General features: G+C 42.6%; 1 protein-coding gene across 1 annotated transcript in view; it reads left to right on the top strand.

Annotated features, from left to right (window-relative positions):
* The window catches only part of ATP8A2 (ATPase phospholipid transporting 8A2), a 277,870-nt gene extending 260,774 nt beyond the window's left edge, over window positions 1-17,096 (top strand). Inside the window, exons 35-36 of the mRNA XM_058824803.1 lie at window positions 3,567-3,658; window positions 10,849-17,096. Of these exons, the coding sequence (XP_058680786.1) occupies window positions 3,567-3,658; window positions 10,849-10,946 (190 nt within the window). The 3' untranslated portion in view covers window positions 10,947-17,096. The remainder of the gene's footprint in view (window positions 1-3,566; window positions 3,659-10,848) is intronic.
* Window positions 17,097-17,993: the final 897 nt, after the last annotated feature.

Genomic DNA, 17,993 nt, shown 5'->3' with positions numbered 1-17,993 from the left:
TCTGCATTATTGATAGCAACTAAATCTGATTTTAGCTGACTTGACTAATGATTTTTTTAAATCTTTTTTTTTTTTATAGAAACTCTCAGAATTAAGACCTTTTAACAGTTTTTGTTCTAGTCAAGTATATATTTAGTTCAAAGCATTTTGTCTGTGTCCGTTGTCCTTCATATAATTAGAGATAGATGGTGCCTCTCCCTTACCCCTTGGAGGTTACTGACTAACCAGCTAAAGCATATTTCACTGTCACTTTCCATGTCACTGACACTTTCTTATGGAAGTGACTTCCATAAGAATGTCTGGGTTTGTGACTTCTTCCATTCTGACAAGATTCCTGAATACGAACCCCACTGTCCAGTAATCAGAGTGTGATCTCATGGTCTCTTATCCTTTTGTCTCAATGCATTTGAAGATGCCATCCTTAGACCCCATGGGAGTGTTTAGGCCCTGGCTCAGGGTCACTAGAAAGCAGAATTAAACCTGAAAATTATGGCTAATGCTTGGGATTGATTTACAAGCAGTATTTCTGTGAGCAAGGCCTAACCTGTTGCCTGTGAGCCCAGTGTGTTACTTTTGCATCAAAGTGTGAGGCAGACAGAGAAGTCTTCACTTTGTTACCTGTTAGCAGCAGGCAGAAACCTTTTCTGAAAGCAGGGACTTGTACAAGTGCAAACACTTACTAGTTAAGAAAGCCACTTCACTTTTACTTCAGGGATTTTACTGGGAGATCTAATATCTATAACTAAATAAAATACTCATCCAATTCAGAAGAACTGTGTTGCATTACCTTCTGTGTATTAAAGGTTTATCTTATAGTATTTTACTGGTCTTGAGTTGCAGTCTATTTAGTCATCCCTCATATTTGAACCACAAATACTCTAATTCTACTGTGAGTTTTTCTTTCTCTGCATAGATACAGTCCAATATCATTTCCCAAATGGGAAAATCAGATGTGACTTCAGTTTTGACCTTGTTGATTATAATTAGCAATATCAAAGATAGCATGGTTTTGGCATTCTTAGAGCTGCAATGTGTCGCTCCTATTCGAGGTCCCTTGACAGCAGGCTTTCCTCCACACACTGAATGCAGAAGCCTGAGGGGCTAAGCATTATTGGTCTGCACTTCATCTGTTGCTGCATGGTAGACAAGCAGATGAAGAATTTTTCCTTGTGAGCTTTTCTGCTGTGGTTAATTCCATTCTCAGTGTAAGAATTTTGTGGCAAATATTGCTTATTTGTCTCTTACAACAGTATTTTTGATTGGTTTAAGTTTGATTGGTTTAAGTTTAAACCACCCTCCTACTGAGATAGAAAAGTGTCTTCCTACATGTTCTTTGCCTGCAGAACATGAACAAGTATTGCACTTCTGTCATTCACAGAACAGCAGTGTGTTTAGACAGTGTTTCACTAAACTAACAAGTTACCCAGCAGTGTCCTGCAGTCAGCAGGAGGTTGTGCAGTACAGCATCACTGGTTTGCACATGCACTGGTAGTGGCTGGCTCTGCAGGCTGTCAACTTCCTAGGCAAGGAAGGTAAAAGGTTAGAAAGTCTCATGCCTTGCTTTGTGCCTTCCATTGCATCACCCTTACCTGGTGATTCTTAGTAGTATGTGTTTTCCCTCGTGCTGCCTGCTTGGAACAGGTATAAACTTCTTTCTGTATGTGCTAGATTTTCTTACAGCCAGAAACTGATCTTGGTTTTTTTAATCACTTGGGTCCTCCAAGATTTTTAGAAGCTTTCATGCTGTAACCCTAGTTTTAATGGAAACCTCTGATCCTTTCTTCTTTGAACACATGTAGGTCTCCTGAGCCAAGAGTTGTTAGAGTTTGTTTGACAAACTCAGTTGGAATCAATACTTTGCTTCAAAATTTATTATCAACTTCTGTTTTGTGTTGAGGGAATACTGCTGACTGCAGGCAGGGAAAGCAACCTGCCATACCGTGTGATTCTGTGGTGCCAGGGGAAGGAGGGGAAGAGACCAAGTGTCTGAAAATGCTTGGAGTTTGTAAAGATTTTGAGGAGGAGTCCATAGGTTTTACAAGCTTCTAGTTCAACTGTGTGAGCTTGGGGATCACAGGAAAATGAGAAGGATTCCACCCTGTCTTTTGTGGACACCTCATTATGCACTGAACAGTGGACTGTGAGCCTGGCTATTGCCCTAATGGACTATTAAGTGGAATATAAGCCTGCATGGCTGGATTACATATTACAGGCATCTCAGAGATTCTTCAGTTACTTTCCTGATTGAAGTTAGCAAACTGCTTCAGTGAAAGGGAGTTGTTTGTTTAAAGCTGTTGTTAGCATGTCGACAGCAGCAGCTGCGCTTGCTGGGATTTCCATTTCATACACCAAATGCATGTGAATCTGTAATCTAACCCAAGGAAAATACCAGCATTGGCATTCAGGTGTGTATCCATGTTTGCAGCATAATCAGTGCAATTGCTCCTTGTGAATAAAGATGTGAAAGAAAAAGCGGACTGGGAAAATGGAGACACGGTGTAAATGTGGGGCAAATGGGACAAAGGCACTGCAAGGAGCTGTACCAGCAAACAGATCCCTTCTATGCACTAGCTCCATCTCAGTGTCAGAAACAAGGGTGAGGAGGAATAAACAGACCAATTGTGGAGAACTGTGAACCAAAGTAGACTCTAATACCTTTCTGAAAATAATCTGATACTGAAGTTACTTGAGGCTCCAGTGCAATGAGATTTGAAGGCCTATGTTATTTTAAAACCCCGTTGAACTTAGTGGGACTCATATACATAATTAAGTGCTTTGAAAGGTCAGGATCTTAGTCATAATTTTTTAACTCTGGGCATCAAGTTCTTGATGAAGCAAATGTTGGTTTTCTTATAAAAATCGAAGTGGAGAGTGCCTCTAATAATTCTTGTTGGTATGTTACACCTGTTGTAAGCGTACTGTGTTTTTTATCTTAAGTTGGTATTTTCTCTTTTTGTAAATTCAGCACTAATTTTTTCAGGCCTCTGACAAGAACTATGTAAACCAAAGAGCTTTTTAATAAAGGAAACTGGATAGAAAGTTTTCTTTCCATATGGGAGGTTGGTTAAAGTGAGAGCATTCTTTAGAAGGCAGAATTAACTATGGGTCCTACCTTTGGTTGCTTCAGGCCATTTTGCAGGTGTGATAGAAGCCTTCTACCTTGTGCTAAGCGACAATGCTTTGCTCCTTCTCTCTAAGGCAGTTTGTGTATGCTGTGATTCATGTGCATAATACTAAAGAGAAATCTTCTTAATGTTCCATATCACTCGATGTCAGACTTCTGATATGTTTCATAATAATTTAGAGGCATCACACATTCAGAAATCACAATTATGGTGATATTAGGGATGAACTGACCAAAAGTAGATTTATACAAAGTGTCCTTAGAAAGGAGGAGTTCTCTTCATAATGTGCAGTTTAAAGAGAGAGAAAATTCTTTTTCATGCTACAACCACCTTTAGCACTGACAAAGTCAAAACTGAGAAGTACCTTAAATACAGTTGACTTTTACCTTGAAATGATCTGGTTACTCACTGGTGTGTTTTCTCTCTTTCTGTCTCCCTTAGCGTGAACGAACGTGACCATTTGTTAAAAAGGCTCGGCAGGAAAACTCCTCCGAGCCTTTTCCGCGCTCATTCTGTCCAGCAAAGCGTGTCACGTAAGTAGCGGCTCACGTCCGCCCCTGTTTCACAGCCTAGCCCCGCGTCAGGGAAGCCAAGGGTGATTATTTTTTAATTAAATTGTAGGTAGAGATAATCTAACGCTGAGGCTGAGCTGCCAAGCGAGACACGTACATTTGGAAGTGGAATTAGTGTATCTGGCCCTAGGCAAGGGGAGCTCAAATGTGGTTAATTCCCTGGGATTCAATCACCAGGCCCAAATGATAGAATCCCAGTGTGCAGGTTCTCTAAAGGTAGAATTCTGATAGTCTTAAGAATAGTCTAAAAATCAAAAACTCTGCGTAAAGTAAATGTTGTGGTAGAGCTTAGCTTTAATAGAAATTATTTCTGTATGAAATGTCACATTAGCTGTGGTTAGCTGAGAATACAGAGATGTTTCAGGGATGCCATTAGGGTTCTGTGGGTTGCTGTGAGGAAAGCCATGGCCTGCAGATCTGCTCCTCTCCCTCTCCTCTCCCCCTTTGTCTGCTGCTGGGAGAAGAGAAGCAACATCACAACTGGCTACTACTGCTGCTTCAAATCAGTGGCCTTTCTTGTTGATGTATAAGTCATCCATTTATTTGTCTTCCTGTGTCTGCTGGACCTGATGGGCTTTTGTCAGTGTTTTAAAGACTTCCACAGTATTTAAAATCATCTCTAGCAGCTCTGCAGGCCAGATGCACCAAAGGACCAAGCTTTCTTGAGGGACCAGGTAGTCCAGTCAGCCCTTTCTAGTCAGCAAATGCAGTCTGTCTTGTGATGAAACTGGTGGTATCAATAGGCTTATTTATTAAAGGAAGTAGCTCCCTCATTGTGCAGTGCTGCTGCACACAGGGCAAGGGGCAGACACTCAGGATTTGGGGTTTGTATTGCAATTGCAGTAGGAAGTGACACCCCTGACTGCCCAAGAATCACAGAGGAGTCAAATTTCATTGCTGGCTGTGTCTCCTTCTGTAGCAGAACTGTTACGACTCAGGTCATGGAGGCAGGGCTGGGGTAATACCTGAGGTATTCTTGTTTTCCATGGGAAATTTGACTAGAAGGGTGGGACAGTGATGGATCTGATAATGTTTGTCCTTGATGGAGCCATTGGAAGGCTGCCATCACTGTCAAGGGATCTGGGGTCTTTGGCAATCAATCCCACTATGTCTGGGAAGAGAGGTCAGTGAGCAGAGCACCCCTGTGGACCACATTTCTGCAAGGATTTAATCCTTTGTACAGAGGAGCCAGGGATGCTGATAGCAGCATGGCTTTGGGCATGCAAACATGCTCTGAGGAGATTCCAAAAGCAATGATTGGCAGAAGAAATCCATAAAATGCACAAATAAATGGCTGTCAAAATAGTCTGCTGTGCAGATTTAACCACAATCTGAAACCTGTGAAGCACTGCAGAAAGGAGCTATACCAGGGGGTAACTAGTCAGACTTAATATGTGCTTTTAGTCTCAAAGAACACATCATCAGGTTGTTAGTAGGCAAACAGCTATGGGGAAAGAAAAATGAGATCAAAATAAACCCTAATTTGGATAACCAGCTTCCCTATAAATGCAAATGATTAAGTGCTAAATGAGTCAGGCCATTCAGGACAGGTTACAATCAGCAATCTGTTTTTCACATGAACATAAATTTTGACTGTGAAGCTGTTAGGATTGAAAGATGATTTTTGTGATGTATCCATTAATTCTGTAATCTCTTGTCAAATATTATTTTCCAGTGTTGCATAGCTGCTATATGTACAAGGCCATGTAAAATCCAGGGAACATATATGCTGTTTTCACAACCCTGGATTGTACAACTGTTTACTAAATGCTAGAAATCTTCAAAGCAAAGAGTTGATGAATAGGGCAGTAGCCTTGACATGCCGGGCCAGTATCTTAAATCACACTACAAGCACTCTGTTTGAAGTCTTGAACTGTTCATGTGTTTCCACCAGGCCCTAAATTCCCAGGCTGTGAAGACCAAAAATTGCTTTTGTGACTTCAACTCAGAATCTGTTGCTAACATATAAAGGAGGAAAATGGTTTGTTTAGTTAGAGCTGACAAAAGCTTAAGCAAATGAATTGCCTTGGTCCCAACAAGGAGTGAAAATTGGGATTAAATTTGGTAGCACAGATTGTAAAGATGCAGTACTGGGTTGGAAATTACTTTATTTTTGACAGCAACCATTTCCAAATATTTTGGGAGGAAGCAATGCCTAAACAGCTTTGTTTCCAGTTATATGGAAAGGAAAAAAACCTCACAGGGAGTTTCTGGGCTACTACTGGTGGTCAATGGTGGGAGCAAAGACCTTACTGAGGTAAGGCTACACGGCTCTGTACAAGAGGCAGAAGCTCGCTCTGTGTGTTTCCTTGGCTCTCTGTCGGTGAGCCAACCCTTTTCCAAAAGCATTGGCACAGCACAAGACCTTAAGGCATGATGTGTGTCAGGGGTGCTCCCATACAGCACCAGGCACTTGTGGGTCCAGCCCCCAAAGTGGGCAACAGAGCCTCACAGCCAGTGCCATGGCAGTGCCATGTGGGAGTGCCAGCCAGGATTAGTCTCTCAAGCACCTCCTCTCATTAAATAAACTGGCTCAGAGTGGCTGCCTTGGAGACTAGCCCTGTCCATTTGGAAGGAATGCCCTTAAAGTAAAACCTTCATGGCTGTTTTTCTTGCTCTTTGTTTTTGTGTTTCTGAATTGTGTAGACCTGCCAGAAGCATGAAAGAAATTTTCTGCTGACTGTAGTGTCAAAGATCACGTGGTTCCTTTCTGGGACATTTGTGAAAACTTAAAAAAAAAAAGGAAATGTGAAGCCCCTGACTTTAGTGGAAGAGTTGCATATGGTTGTCAAGCCCAGGTGCTAAAATAAAACCATCTCAGTGCAATCTTGTAGGCAGTGCTGACAACACTGCTCCCCAGGCTATGTTCACCTCCTGATGAAGGTGCCTGGTGAAATTGGTCCTTCCCCATTGCCATCTGCTTTCTGAAACCTCTTAAGAATGAGCAGGAGGTTTTCCCCAGGTCTCCATCCAGGTTCTTGTCTTTTTTACTGCTGTGACTTTGTGAGAGCAGCACCTCTCCTTTGGACAAACTCTGTAGATATAAAAGATGGCTCTTGACCTCCCCTTTTCCCCTGCATGACTGACCTGTATCACCTGTTCCCCCAGAGGATGGGAAGGGTACCCTTCATCCATAAGGAAAGTTCCACAGCATCCTTCTAGGGTGGTTTCCCTCCTGTAATGCCCCTGCTGGTGTTCAGTTATCATTTGTCTCAATGTGCTCTTTAAAAATAGAGCTGAGTCTGCTCCCATTAAGCAGGGCTTTGGCAGAGCTCCCTCTGAAACGCCAACAGCCATGCCTGAGCGAGGATTACTGCACTTGGCCCAGGCTTCCTATGCTAGCCAAGAAAATCCTTCTTCCTTTGACAGAATATGGTGATTTCATAGAGTAAATCTGAATGCAGAGCATATGGTTTGCACCTTATTAATCAGTGGAGAAAAAGCACCTGTCATCTGAGGTTCGTTTCACAGTATGGGGGCTGACAAATAATAAATAATAATAATGTGTTCATGCTGAGGGCTCTAATCCCACCATTTATTCTCCACTAGCAGACACCTTCTTCCTTTCACTTTTCTGCTAGTGCATTTTTATTTGAAAAACAACAGGGGAGCTACTTGAGATGCTTTTTAAACTTTTTTTTTCCCCTCTTCTCTTTCTTGTCTTTGAAATATAATATACATTCTGTATTTTTTCCAAGCTACATGTTTGTTGACTGTTAAGTGGAGTTGCAATACTTTAATATCAATTTTGGGGAAAGAAATAGGAATAATTGGTTTAGAATTTGATGCTGTGGCATCTGACTCTTATTTTTACTTGCAAATACCAGTAAGTTGGTATCTGAGACTAAAGAGATGGGACCATTTGTCAGGAATTCCTCTTGGATCCTTAAGAAAACACAGGCATGGTCTATCAGAAGAGAAATTATTTACTTCAGTAAGCATTAGTCAAACTGTTCAAGATTTTAGGCAGCTTTCGCTTTCCCAGATTAAATAGAAGATGGTTGCTGGGTCAAAGCTGAGTTAGCATTCACTTTTTAACTGGTAAACATGCACTGTGACATCACAGCAAATCTCCTTAAAGACTGCAGAACCAAATATTTCGCCTGAGACAGAATTTGGTTGGTCAAGTGATACCACAGTGTTGATTTTCATTATGTCAGAGTTTTGCTGTCCAAGAAGCAATATTTCCTAAAAGAGATTCAAAAACTAAAAAAAGGTCTCTCACATCTCCTCAACCTCCTAAAAGTTTTAGTGGATTCGAATCTGGACATTTTTCTGCAAAGGCAAACCAAAAAGATGCATTTTATAGTTTGGACAGTACTAAACTGTAATACCACTGTAGTAGGAACTAGTGAAATGCTGCAGCAGGTGTGAGTTCTGATGGGCTGCCAGTGACAGGTGCCCTCTTGCTGGCTGGCCAAAACAAATCCTGGGGCAGACAATTTGGGTGTGTCAGAGGAGAGTGCAAGGAATAGAAGGCCTCTGAAATAAATCCCTGAAGTGACAAAACCTGTAAGCAGTCCTTCCATGAGGAGATCTTCTGGAATAAAGAGAGCCCTGTGGACACTCTCTGGTCCTGGTCTTGGAAGCTGTTGTCATAAGATGCTGTTGAGCTTGCACAGCATTGCTGTCTGTGTTGGAGGCATGCCCATCGAGATGGTTGCTGTAGCCCAGCGTTGCACAAACCAGAACAGACATTGCAGTGAACAGAAAAAGGGTGTTAAATGAGAGACCTAATGGGAGACTAGATTCAGATCTACTCACAGAATATCAAAGCTTTAAGAAAACCCAACAGGATGCTTTTAAAATTCAGTAGATTGTCTGATATCTGGTACCAGTGAAACCTTAGATTTGATGAGAATGTGAATCTCTTCATAACAAATGAGCCCTATTGACAGATATTCAAAAGTGCCACTTTCCTCCATAAATAGAAAGTCTCAGAGTATAAACGTCCTTCCTTCTGTGAGGGTGAGTGGGTTGTGCCCAGAAAGCCCCAAAGAAATGTGCTCTTTCCTTGGGCTGCTGCAGGACAGCTGAACAATAAGGGCCTTGTTCCCAAGGCAGGCTCATAGGTGTGGTTTTAAAACTGGAGTTGGGGGAAAAGTTCAAACTTCCGGAAAGTTCCCATGTAACTGACAGATGGAAACTTTCATTGTTTTTGGATGGGGTCAGCAAGCAGTGGAAATGTAGAGCTGCTTGGGGAGTGTGGATGCTTTTGCAGCATTTTGATTCCACAAGGCACAGTCAGCTGCCTAAACAGCTTGAAGTTCAATTTTAATTGTAATGTGAATAGAAAAATGTAATATGAACTCATCTTCCTGTATAGAGATCTACAGGAAAAGTCTTACATGAGCTGCCAAATGTTGAGCTTCGGCTGAGGAGCTTGGGGGTCACAGCCTTTCCCATGACATACATACAAAACCCTTGCTGCTGATAGTCCAGGATGGATGAGGGACATCAACATTTAAGGATACCCCTGGTATTCTTGTCACAGATCATCTTAGTCTGAAATTTCTTGCTGTATTAAGGTGTTTCCTATTGATGTGACAGCAGTGAACAGGTTCCTTTGACTGAATTTTGCATTGGTATTGCGGAGTGGTTGGGCTGCCTGACTGTCTGCAGGCCTGTGGCAGCACTGGGAATAAGCAGGTCATGGGAAGATGACACCCAGGACTACTGGCTTGTGTGGTCAGTGCTGGATTTGCATTGGTTATGGCAATTGAAGACTCCGTTACGCTGGATGATCTCATGGATAAGTAAATATGGCAAAGCCACCTCGATGCAAATCAGGCAATGGCACATGGGCTTCAGTCTTCTAAGGCTTAAGCTTGTGGTCTTTGACCAAGTTGACTTATCCATGGGGAATTTAGCCAAAAATGCTAACAGGATGCTGGCCCTTGACATGGAACAAACCCAGTGGAGGTGTTTGTTTAAGTGTGAATCTACCCTTTTATAATGAAAGCCTGTTTTGTACATCGTACTTCCTTTGCAATGATCCAGAATGGATACACTTTTTTCCAAAAGGCTGTTTGCACTTCATGAATGTATTCTGTGAACCTTCAGCTACAGGCAGGAAAAACGAACCTGTGCCTCCGTAGCAGTATGTATATTGGCATGGAACTGCTCAGGGAAAATGAAATGGGATGCTGGGATGATTGGTCGTATAATCAAATCAAGGTTCCTGCTGCCCTGCAATCACTTCCATGAGGAATATGTGATTGAAGCAATGTATTTCTTTTTGAATCCCCTCCACTTACTGGCTAAGATTTCCTGCTGTGCTTGTGACTCGGGGTGTCAAAAAATCTCCTGTCCTTTGCTATAGTGTTCCATTCAGAACTTTCTATAAGGCCACGTCTGCAAGTCTGTCTGCTGTTTCATCATGTTTGCCCATTAGCTATTTGTGACTGTTTTACTAGCATTGTGGTGTTCTGCAGATGCTATCAATAAATGTCACTTTCCTGTCCACAATACTTTAAAAGAAATCAGGCACATAGTTATTTTCAGCTGAGTAGTTTCTAGGGAGACCACAGGATTGTGCTAGCCAGCAGGATTAACCAAATAGACACCTCCAGAACATGTTTTCTCTATGCAAAATATAAGTGACTGGCCGAGAGAATCAAAAGTTTCACAGCATCATTCATCAGATTCCACTTGAAAAATTGTTCAAAAAATTAATCCTGAGGGGAGTAAAGAGGAAGATGTGAGAAAAATCTGGTTGTGGGCTAGACATTCCCACCTTTCTCCAGAGAAACTGCTGGTATCAAGCAGGCTTCAGAGGAGACAAGCTGAAATGCAAATCTATCTCTCTCTTAAGTCTTTAGAGAAGCTCTGCCACTGTGGGAGTACTGTGGGAGTGTGTTCAAATCAATTTGTAGCTTATTAGGTTGACTCAGAGGGCCTTGGTGGCTGTGTGCACTGTCCTGGCCTGGGGAGGGGAGCAGAGGGACAGGGCAGGCAGCAGACACCCTTTCTGTGCCGCATGGGCAATGCAGTGAGCAGCTCTGAGCATCAGAAGCACAGCACAGAAATTAAGATTGCAGTGGTCTCAATCACATAACTTCAGTGATGCCTAAAACTGTTTCTAAAAGAGGTCTGTGCTCTTGAGCTCAACTCCAGTGACTGATTTCTTTTTCCTTCTTCTGCTTTTTCAGATGGGTATGCATTTTCTCAAGAAGAACACGGTGTTGTTTCCCAGTCACAAGTCGTTCGATCCTACGATACAACCAAAAGGAGATCAGAAATAGAATAAATTATTCTTTACTTGATGGGTGGTGGGAATAATGGGATTTGGATCAATGCATCCACTGTTAACACATTCATGACTAGGTTTGGCAGCAGCAGCCAAAACACCAGAGAACTCATTTCTGTGGCCTTAGCCAACAAGTTTCTGTATTCTCCCTGCAAATCTTGAGTGCATTTTGTGGGGGGGAAATCATTGTTTGACTTCAGTCGCAAAGCTCTGCCTAAAGTTTTGTTTATGTTGTTATGAAGCATTTGACTGTGCTATGTGAGGTGTGAAATTAAAAACAATGTTTTACCATTATTTAAAACATCGGCATAAGGTTGTTCTGGGGGAAAAGTAGAAAATTTATGTTCCATGAGAAATCAGCCTTTGCTTAATTGGAACGGGGTGCTGAGATTTCCTGTTTTGTTACACACAGACCAAGTGCACACGATTGCATGCAGACTTTACTCCTTCTTGTATTCACTGTTAATTAATTTGGCTGAAATTTTCAACAGACCATTTGGTGTAAAAATTTTTGATTGCAACACAGTTTGTAGCTAAAAATGCTTATTTGCCTTCTTATGACAGAATAAAACAAGATAGCAATCAATTACTTAGACTATTTGCCCTCTTACAGGATTTATTAGGGTTTTATCTTAGCTTTCTGAAACCCAAATAATAGCTTACTCACACAGCCAGGATGTGGAAGTCAGAGCTTGGCAGAGCAGCTGTCTTGAGTGCATGGCATTGTACACCAAGATGAACTCAACTAGGTGCCTCCTCATAACGCTTCATGATGTATTTGGATGTGCACTTCAAGTGTAGCCTGGAACTTCCCTCCATGACCCCATTCCCAGTTTAATAGTAGAATAAAACAGTGAGAATTTCAATTTATAGGTACCATCTGGTCAGATATGTTGATAAGATGCACATGTGCGTAGGAGGCTGATAGTGTAACCCTAAGGAAGCCTTCCCCATGCCAGGTAAGAGAGGTTTGCAGAGGAGGGCAGGAGGGGATTACACACGTGCGTGCACACACATGGACACACACAGAGCTGGCCATTGTGAAGAGGAGACCTGCTGTTTGTTTGTTCAGCCAAACCAGTCCCTCTTCTAGATCTGATCCATCAACAGGCTTCCCAAAACACCCAGACCCATGAGCCCTGGAAGGAATGCTGGCTCCATGGCCTTGCTGTGCCACTGGGACAGGCGTGCTGCTGCATAGATTGGGATTTTGAAGAAAAAAAAAAAAAAGGCAAAAACTGGGGCATAAGTTAAAGCTGAAAGAGCTCTTAGAAAGCTTGTGCTGTCCCCCAGACAAGTTCTATTAATTTCAGTCACCAAGCCATGTTTCTCAACAGTATAAAGTAAATACTGCTGTGTTTAAGCCAGGCTTTGTGGTTAATGTATATACTACATCTGTGTATTTAAAAGTTGGCGTTGTTTTTTGCCCTATTGACCATAATCCAGAGGTTTTTATTGATTTAAAACTATCCGAAAGCAATTTGAATATGAATGTTTATGTTTAGCAAAGGAGAGGGAAGTTCCAGCCTGGCCTACTGGTTTAATCTTCCTTAAGGGTTGCGAGTAAATGCCAGCGCTCAAGTGCTATAATTCAATTTCCAGTGCCACCTCAGAAGTTCAGAGTTCCCTTCTCTTTTAGAAAAGGCAAGTTTTGCTCCTGCAGCACCAGTCAGGATTGCTCTTGGATTAGGCTGATGGCACAGAGGGAAAAGTCATCACCTTCTTTTTGCAGTGCTAATGAGACAATTATGCAATAAGGAAAATGTGCAAATAATTTTGCCATAGGCATGAATGTCAAGGGGCCAAGTGTGGATGTATGTATTTTCTGGGAGAGGAATTTTGTTTAAAGGCACAAATACTAGTGCTGAGAATAAATAAGGGGAGAGCAAACCTGATCCCAGGAGTTTTTAAATCTTAATGCTGATATAACCTGTTAAACACTTCCTTTTATTTAGAAACCAAATCTGTTTAGGAAATGTGTGGTGTAAGCCTCTCCTCAAAACTGCTAATTGTTTCTTCCTTTTGTAAAAACACAAGGAAAATTAACTTCCCACCAAGGCAAAATGAGATCAGCTTAGTCTTTGTACTCTAAGCTACACACCAAACATTGGCATGTAAACAATTTGGAGGCTTTCAATGATGCTGCAGAAAAAAAACTTTTAAAAGCCTTAGGATAATGAAGAATGGCTAGTAAATGTGTTAAGCAGAGAATAGAAGGGATCCTGGAGTTTTTTCTGTTCTTAACTTAGGGCAACAAAATTTTGCAGAGCGTAATGAAAGATGCTGGGGAGGAGCAGCTGTCATCTGATGTGATTTATTTTATTAGTGCAGACTATGGGCTGTATCATTTTGACCTCCCTGTAAATTGAGGTCAGTGTGTGTCACAAACAAAAACCTTCCCTAGAGTGAATGGTGGTTTAGACTGAGCTACGTGTGTTGGTTGTCAGCTCAATGGGAATTGCACATGGGATTTGTCACAGGGCTATACAGTATGTGACACTGGGGCTGGTGGGTCAGACTTTATCATCACTGTATGGCCTTAATCTCTAGCTGAGTTAATTCTCTAGAACCCACCCAGGTCAAGACCTGGCATTCTTCTTGTTCTTTGGAGTCATTACAGGAATTAATGTATTGTAATGTGCCGCAGACTGGGTGTTGGAGTTGCTTGTCTTGATGAGCAATGATGAGGTGCATTCGAGTGCTGTGTTAGCAGAAGGAGAATGACAGCTGCTCTGCATCAACAGAATTCCTTGTTCATTAGGGCAAATGCACGGAGCAGTAACAGCAGCCTTTGAAAGTGCTGTGTGAAAATGTGATCGACTTGACAGGGTATCGGAGCAGAAGGAATGGGGCATTTCTGCGTGACTGTCCAGACTTAACTACCCAGCCTTGATCAGAAAAGGCCTTCCTGAGCTGCTCTCTGCACTGACCAAAAGGAGATGGGTTTGGATATTCAGATGGAGGCGGTGATTTTCCTGAATTACAGTTGGCTCTGTTGCTGCTTTTTATAGCACCATAATCGCAGCTTGCATAGAAGCTGCTGCTCCTTTAATGATTGCCTAGTAGCAATTTAAAGCTGGGGAGCGGGAGCCCGAGCTGCTCTGAGCACTGCTGAGGAGGCTGTTGACATTTTCTTCTCCTTGACAGGGCTTCAGGTCTTGCTGTAGGGAGCTAGAATGGGAAGTCAGTAATAACTTGTCAAGGAGAAATGGCAAATAACCAATAAAAGTATCTGGGTCAAACTAAGCTGCTAATATACATAAAAATGTGTGTAAGTTAACATGAACTCTATGGGCTGTAAATTAAGATAACAGTCAAGCCTCGCTAATCTGCAGTTTACTAGACTACACACCCCATAGTGCATGGCCAAAACTGTGCAGTCTCTTCCCTTACTTCAGCCAGCAGCTCATAGCAGATGCTGCAGGGAAGTCTCTCTTACATTATTTTTTACAGCATGTACTGGAATATGTTCGCTGGGAGACAGTCATAATAATAAAGTTGTAAATAAAGCAGAGAAAGCTTTATTTATGTGAATATGTGAAATGTGAGGACGTGGTCAGTGGCTACACAGGGTGCAACTTGGTCCTCTATGGACAGCCCTAGAGGTGCACAGTGCTTACACTGTCCCTGTCCTGCAGTTTGCCCTTTGGGCTAACTCACTAAATCTTCTGTTTTCACATTGCCTGCAGTCATCAGTGAAGGCTAGTGATACTCTATTTACATTCTCCCTTGGTTTTATAACTAATGACTTAATTTATTCTTCAAATGCTTTGAGGAGTGTACTTCTCACAGCTCAGGTTTGAAGCAGAGCAGGCATTGAATGCGTGCTTGGCCCTGAGAAGCACCTTGAGTTTATCAGATTTCTCATTAGTGTTAAGCACTGGGGTTATTTTATCTTTGTTTTGAATCATCACACAGTATCAATGCCTTAAACTTCAATCAGGTTCCGGAGAGCTCTTTGTGTTCTGTTGAGTCTAACAAGAAGTGGTGATGGTATGAAATACCTGAGGGGTTGGAGAGGAGAATTTGGCTATGGTGTATCTGGGTAGCAGTCTGCATCTAAAATATGGCACTGACCATGCATGTTCCTCAGCCTCCAGACAGTTGGACCCCTTCTGTCCTGTCAGGAAGGATTCTTACACTCACCTCTTCCCAGTATCCTGTAGACACCCAAGAGAGGCTTCACTGCCTTCCAGCATCTGTGACCAGAGCTTTATGTCCAGAGAAGGCCAGGGATAGGTCAGTACAATAGGTGACAACAAAATAAATCCATATGGGTATCTTTTCCATATGTAACAGTAAGATTAATGGAGGCTTTGAGCTTTGTTGGCAAATGAAAACCAGAAAGTGCCCTGCACTGCTTGGCCACACAAGTGAATCCCAAAGGTGATCGCTTCTCAGTGACCTGCAGGAAACCTAGACAGCCTGAGTTTATCTGGCCAGGAATGTGCTTTTGGATGGGCTGTCTGGAGAGGTGAAGGGAAACAAAATAGATTGGCCAAGACCAGTGCTGCTGTTAGAGGTTAGTGAGGGGAGGGATTCCTCAGGCATCCGTGAAGAGCTGTGATAAAGCTGATTTCTTTGGTTCCTTCCTGTGGCTCTGGGAAGGAAGCAGAGCTGAGTTGAGAATTTGTGAAGCACTGTTACCTCCTGGAACTGAGTTTGTCTGGTACCAAGCTGAGTCCTGAACTTAGAACGAATCCCTGCCAGAAGTGTTCCTTGTTTAGCATGCTTTGGCTCTAGCAGGTTATTTCCTGGGTTATGAAGATTGCTAAATTATTTACTGGTTCCTCTTTCCCTCGTGGACTCACCAGAACTAAGCACTGGAATTATTTCAGTCCTGGGTGACAACCCCTTATGGAGAGTTAGTGGGATTTCTGCTCAGGTGTTGCTCCTGGGCAGATTCCTGTCTCTCAAGCCGGTACAAGGGGCTCATTAATCTCTGGATATCTTTGTGATAGTGTGTGAAACCCAGAGGTTGTTTCATTTGCATTCATAGCCTGCTCGTGTGTGGTGTGGACAGAAGGTAAAGTGGCTGAGTACTGGTGTTTATCCAAAGCCTTCCTTTACATATGAAGAAGGTGAGATAAGTTCTCCTGAAATCTGCCACAAGAGGTCCGTTCTCATTCAGCCTCTTGGTAGCCTCTAAAGAGAAACAGAAGTTAGTAAATTACAAATTCTGTGTGGGCAATCTCAGCTCTGGGTAATCACTCAGAAGTCTAACAATGAAGAAAAGTGTTAATATATTGCCAAACTGTCACTGTGCATAGCTGGAAGGTCAGCACCCTTGTAATTATGGAGCAATGAAGCCAAGGGAAAAGCCAAAGACACGATTGTTTTAAATTCTAACTACCTTACTGGGTGGTTTTCCTGCGAAGATGTTCCAGATGTCGTCTTGGCATAAATTAATCAATTTCAAAACATCTGCTGGGTTTCTTAGAAAACATGGAGTTTACCAGACAGTGATTGTGCTCTCCTCTGCCCTTCTGGTTGATATGTTGATTCAGAAGAGGAATAAGAGTACTTGCTGTTCTTACCATCAAGAGTTCATAGACTGCAAAGTTGCTCAAAGTTGTTGCTCAACTCTTTTTTTTTTTTTTTTTTAAAGGGCTCCAGTTATAAAGTAGTGAGGCAGCCAAGCCCTCTGGGACTGTGTACATGTGTGTGCTGGAAGAGATGTTTAACTTGAAAACCTCCCCCTGTCCCTCCTCCTGCCCCCAAAGTGCAGCCCATTGCACAGGGAGGTCAAATATTCAGGGTCTTGAGTGACAGGATTTTTAACAGCATCTTTTTCATCAGCGAGCCAAGTCATGTGCCCGCTTGTCTGTCATATCTGTACTCGAATTGCTTAAATATTGTTTCAGATGGGGACGTTTCAATCTGGATATGCAGAGAGGAGTGATGCTGTGGGGGGATGTTTAATTGGCTCCCAGCAGAGCAGCAGTGGTGTGTGGGTTTTTTCCTCTAGAAGTGTTACCATTTTCAGGTCCTATTAATGTCCTCTGGTAGTTTAAATACAGCATTGCATTACAGTGGAGTTTGTTTCCTCTCAGACTGAATACAAATGAAGGTCACTTACTTGTATTTTTAGAAGGTTCATAAAACTTAAACAATTTGTAGCTTTGAACAGCATTGTTGACTGTTGTATGTCTGCACAAAAATATTTCCAATAAACCTTTTATTAAAGCAATCCAGCAGACCAAGGCTTGTTTGTTTTATCCCCCCACAAGCTTTGCAGCAAGAGTTCAGTGTTAAATACATTTGAGATTTAGTCTGCAAAGCTGTTGAATGGATTATTTCTATTTTTTCACGGCCTTTTGGGTGTGTTTTAAGGGCCTGCTCATTAGAGCAAGGCTTGAGTTCCTTTAATAGGTCTCAAATCAGGCCCCAAATGCAAGGCTAATATGTCAAAATAAGAATGGTACTGATGAGCTGACAGCAGATACTGGTATTTGAATAGTGTCTTCAGGGGGAAAACTATCTTTTTATACAAACTAGGTGGAGAGAGATTCTTCCAGAAATGATACATACACTTGATCTCACCAAGGCTTCATCAAAATAAAGCTTAGAAGTCTTTTGTCCCAATTAGGTCATGTAGACACAGCAGGGGAAAACTAAGCCCTAAAAACCTTCCCTTTCCTCCTTACTTGCAGCTAAATTTGCAGTTTTAACACGGGCCCTTCAGGCTCTGAGTGTGAGGGGGAGCATCGGGCAGCGAGGTGTGAGGTGAGACCATGGCAGCCGCTTTGCTCCGGAGCACAGGGCCGGGCTCTCTCCTGCCTCTGCCTGCTCAGCAATGCCACATCTCTCTGCTGCTGCTGCTCAGCTGACGCTGCCGAGCTCGCTGGTGTGGCCAGACCTGGAGAAGTGACCCTGGAGCTCCCTGGCCTCGAGCAGGAAGCACCACACAAGGCTCTCGTGTCCCTGGTAGCGCTGCATCCGTACGTGCCGGGGGACGCCCAGCGCTGACTCAGGAATGGGACTCAAGTTATGGCTGAAGTTACATTTGCAGAAAAGGTTGGCCTTACTTGATTTTTGGTGGCCATG

Source organism: Ammospiza caudacuta, chromosome 2 (assembly GCF_027887145.1).
Source record: "Ammospiza caudacuta isolate bAmmCau1 chromosome 2, bAmmCau1.pri, whole genome shotgun sequence".
Taxonomy (NCBI): domain Eukaryota; kingdom Metazoa; phylum Chordata; class Aves; order Passeriformes; family Passerellidae; genus Ammospiza; species Ammospiza caudacuta.
This window is presented reverse-complemented; position numbering and strand designations above follow the sequence as displayed.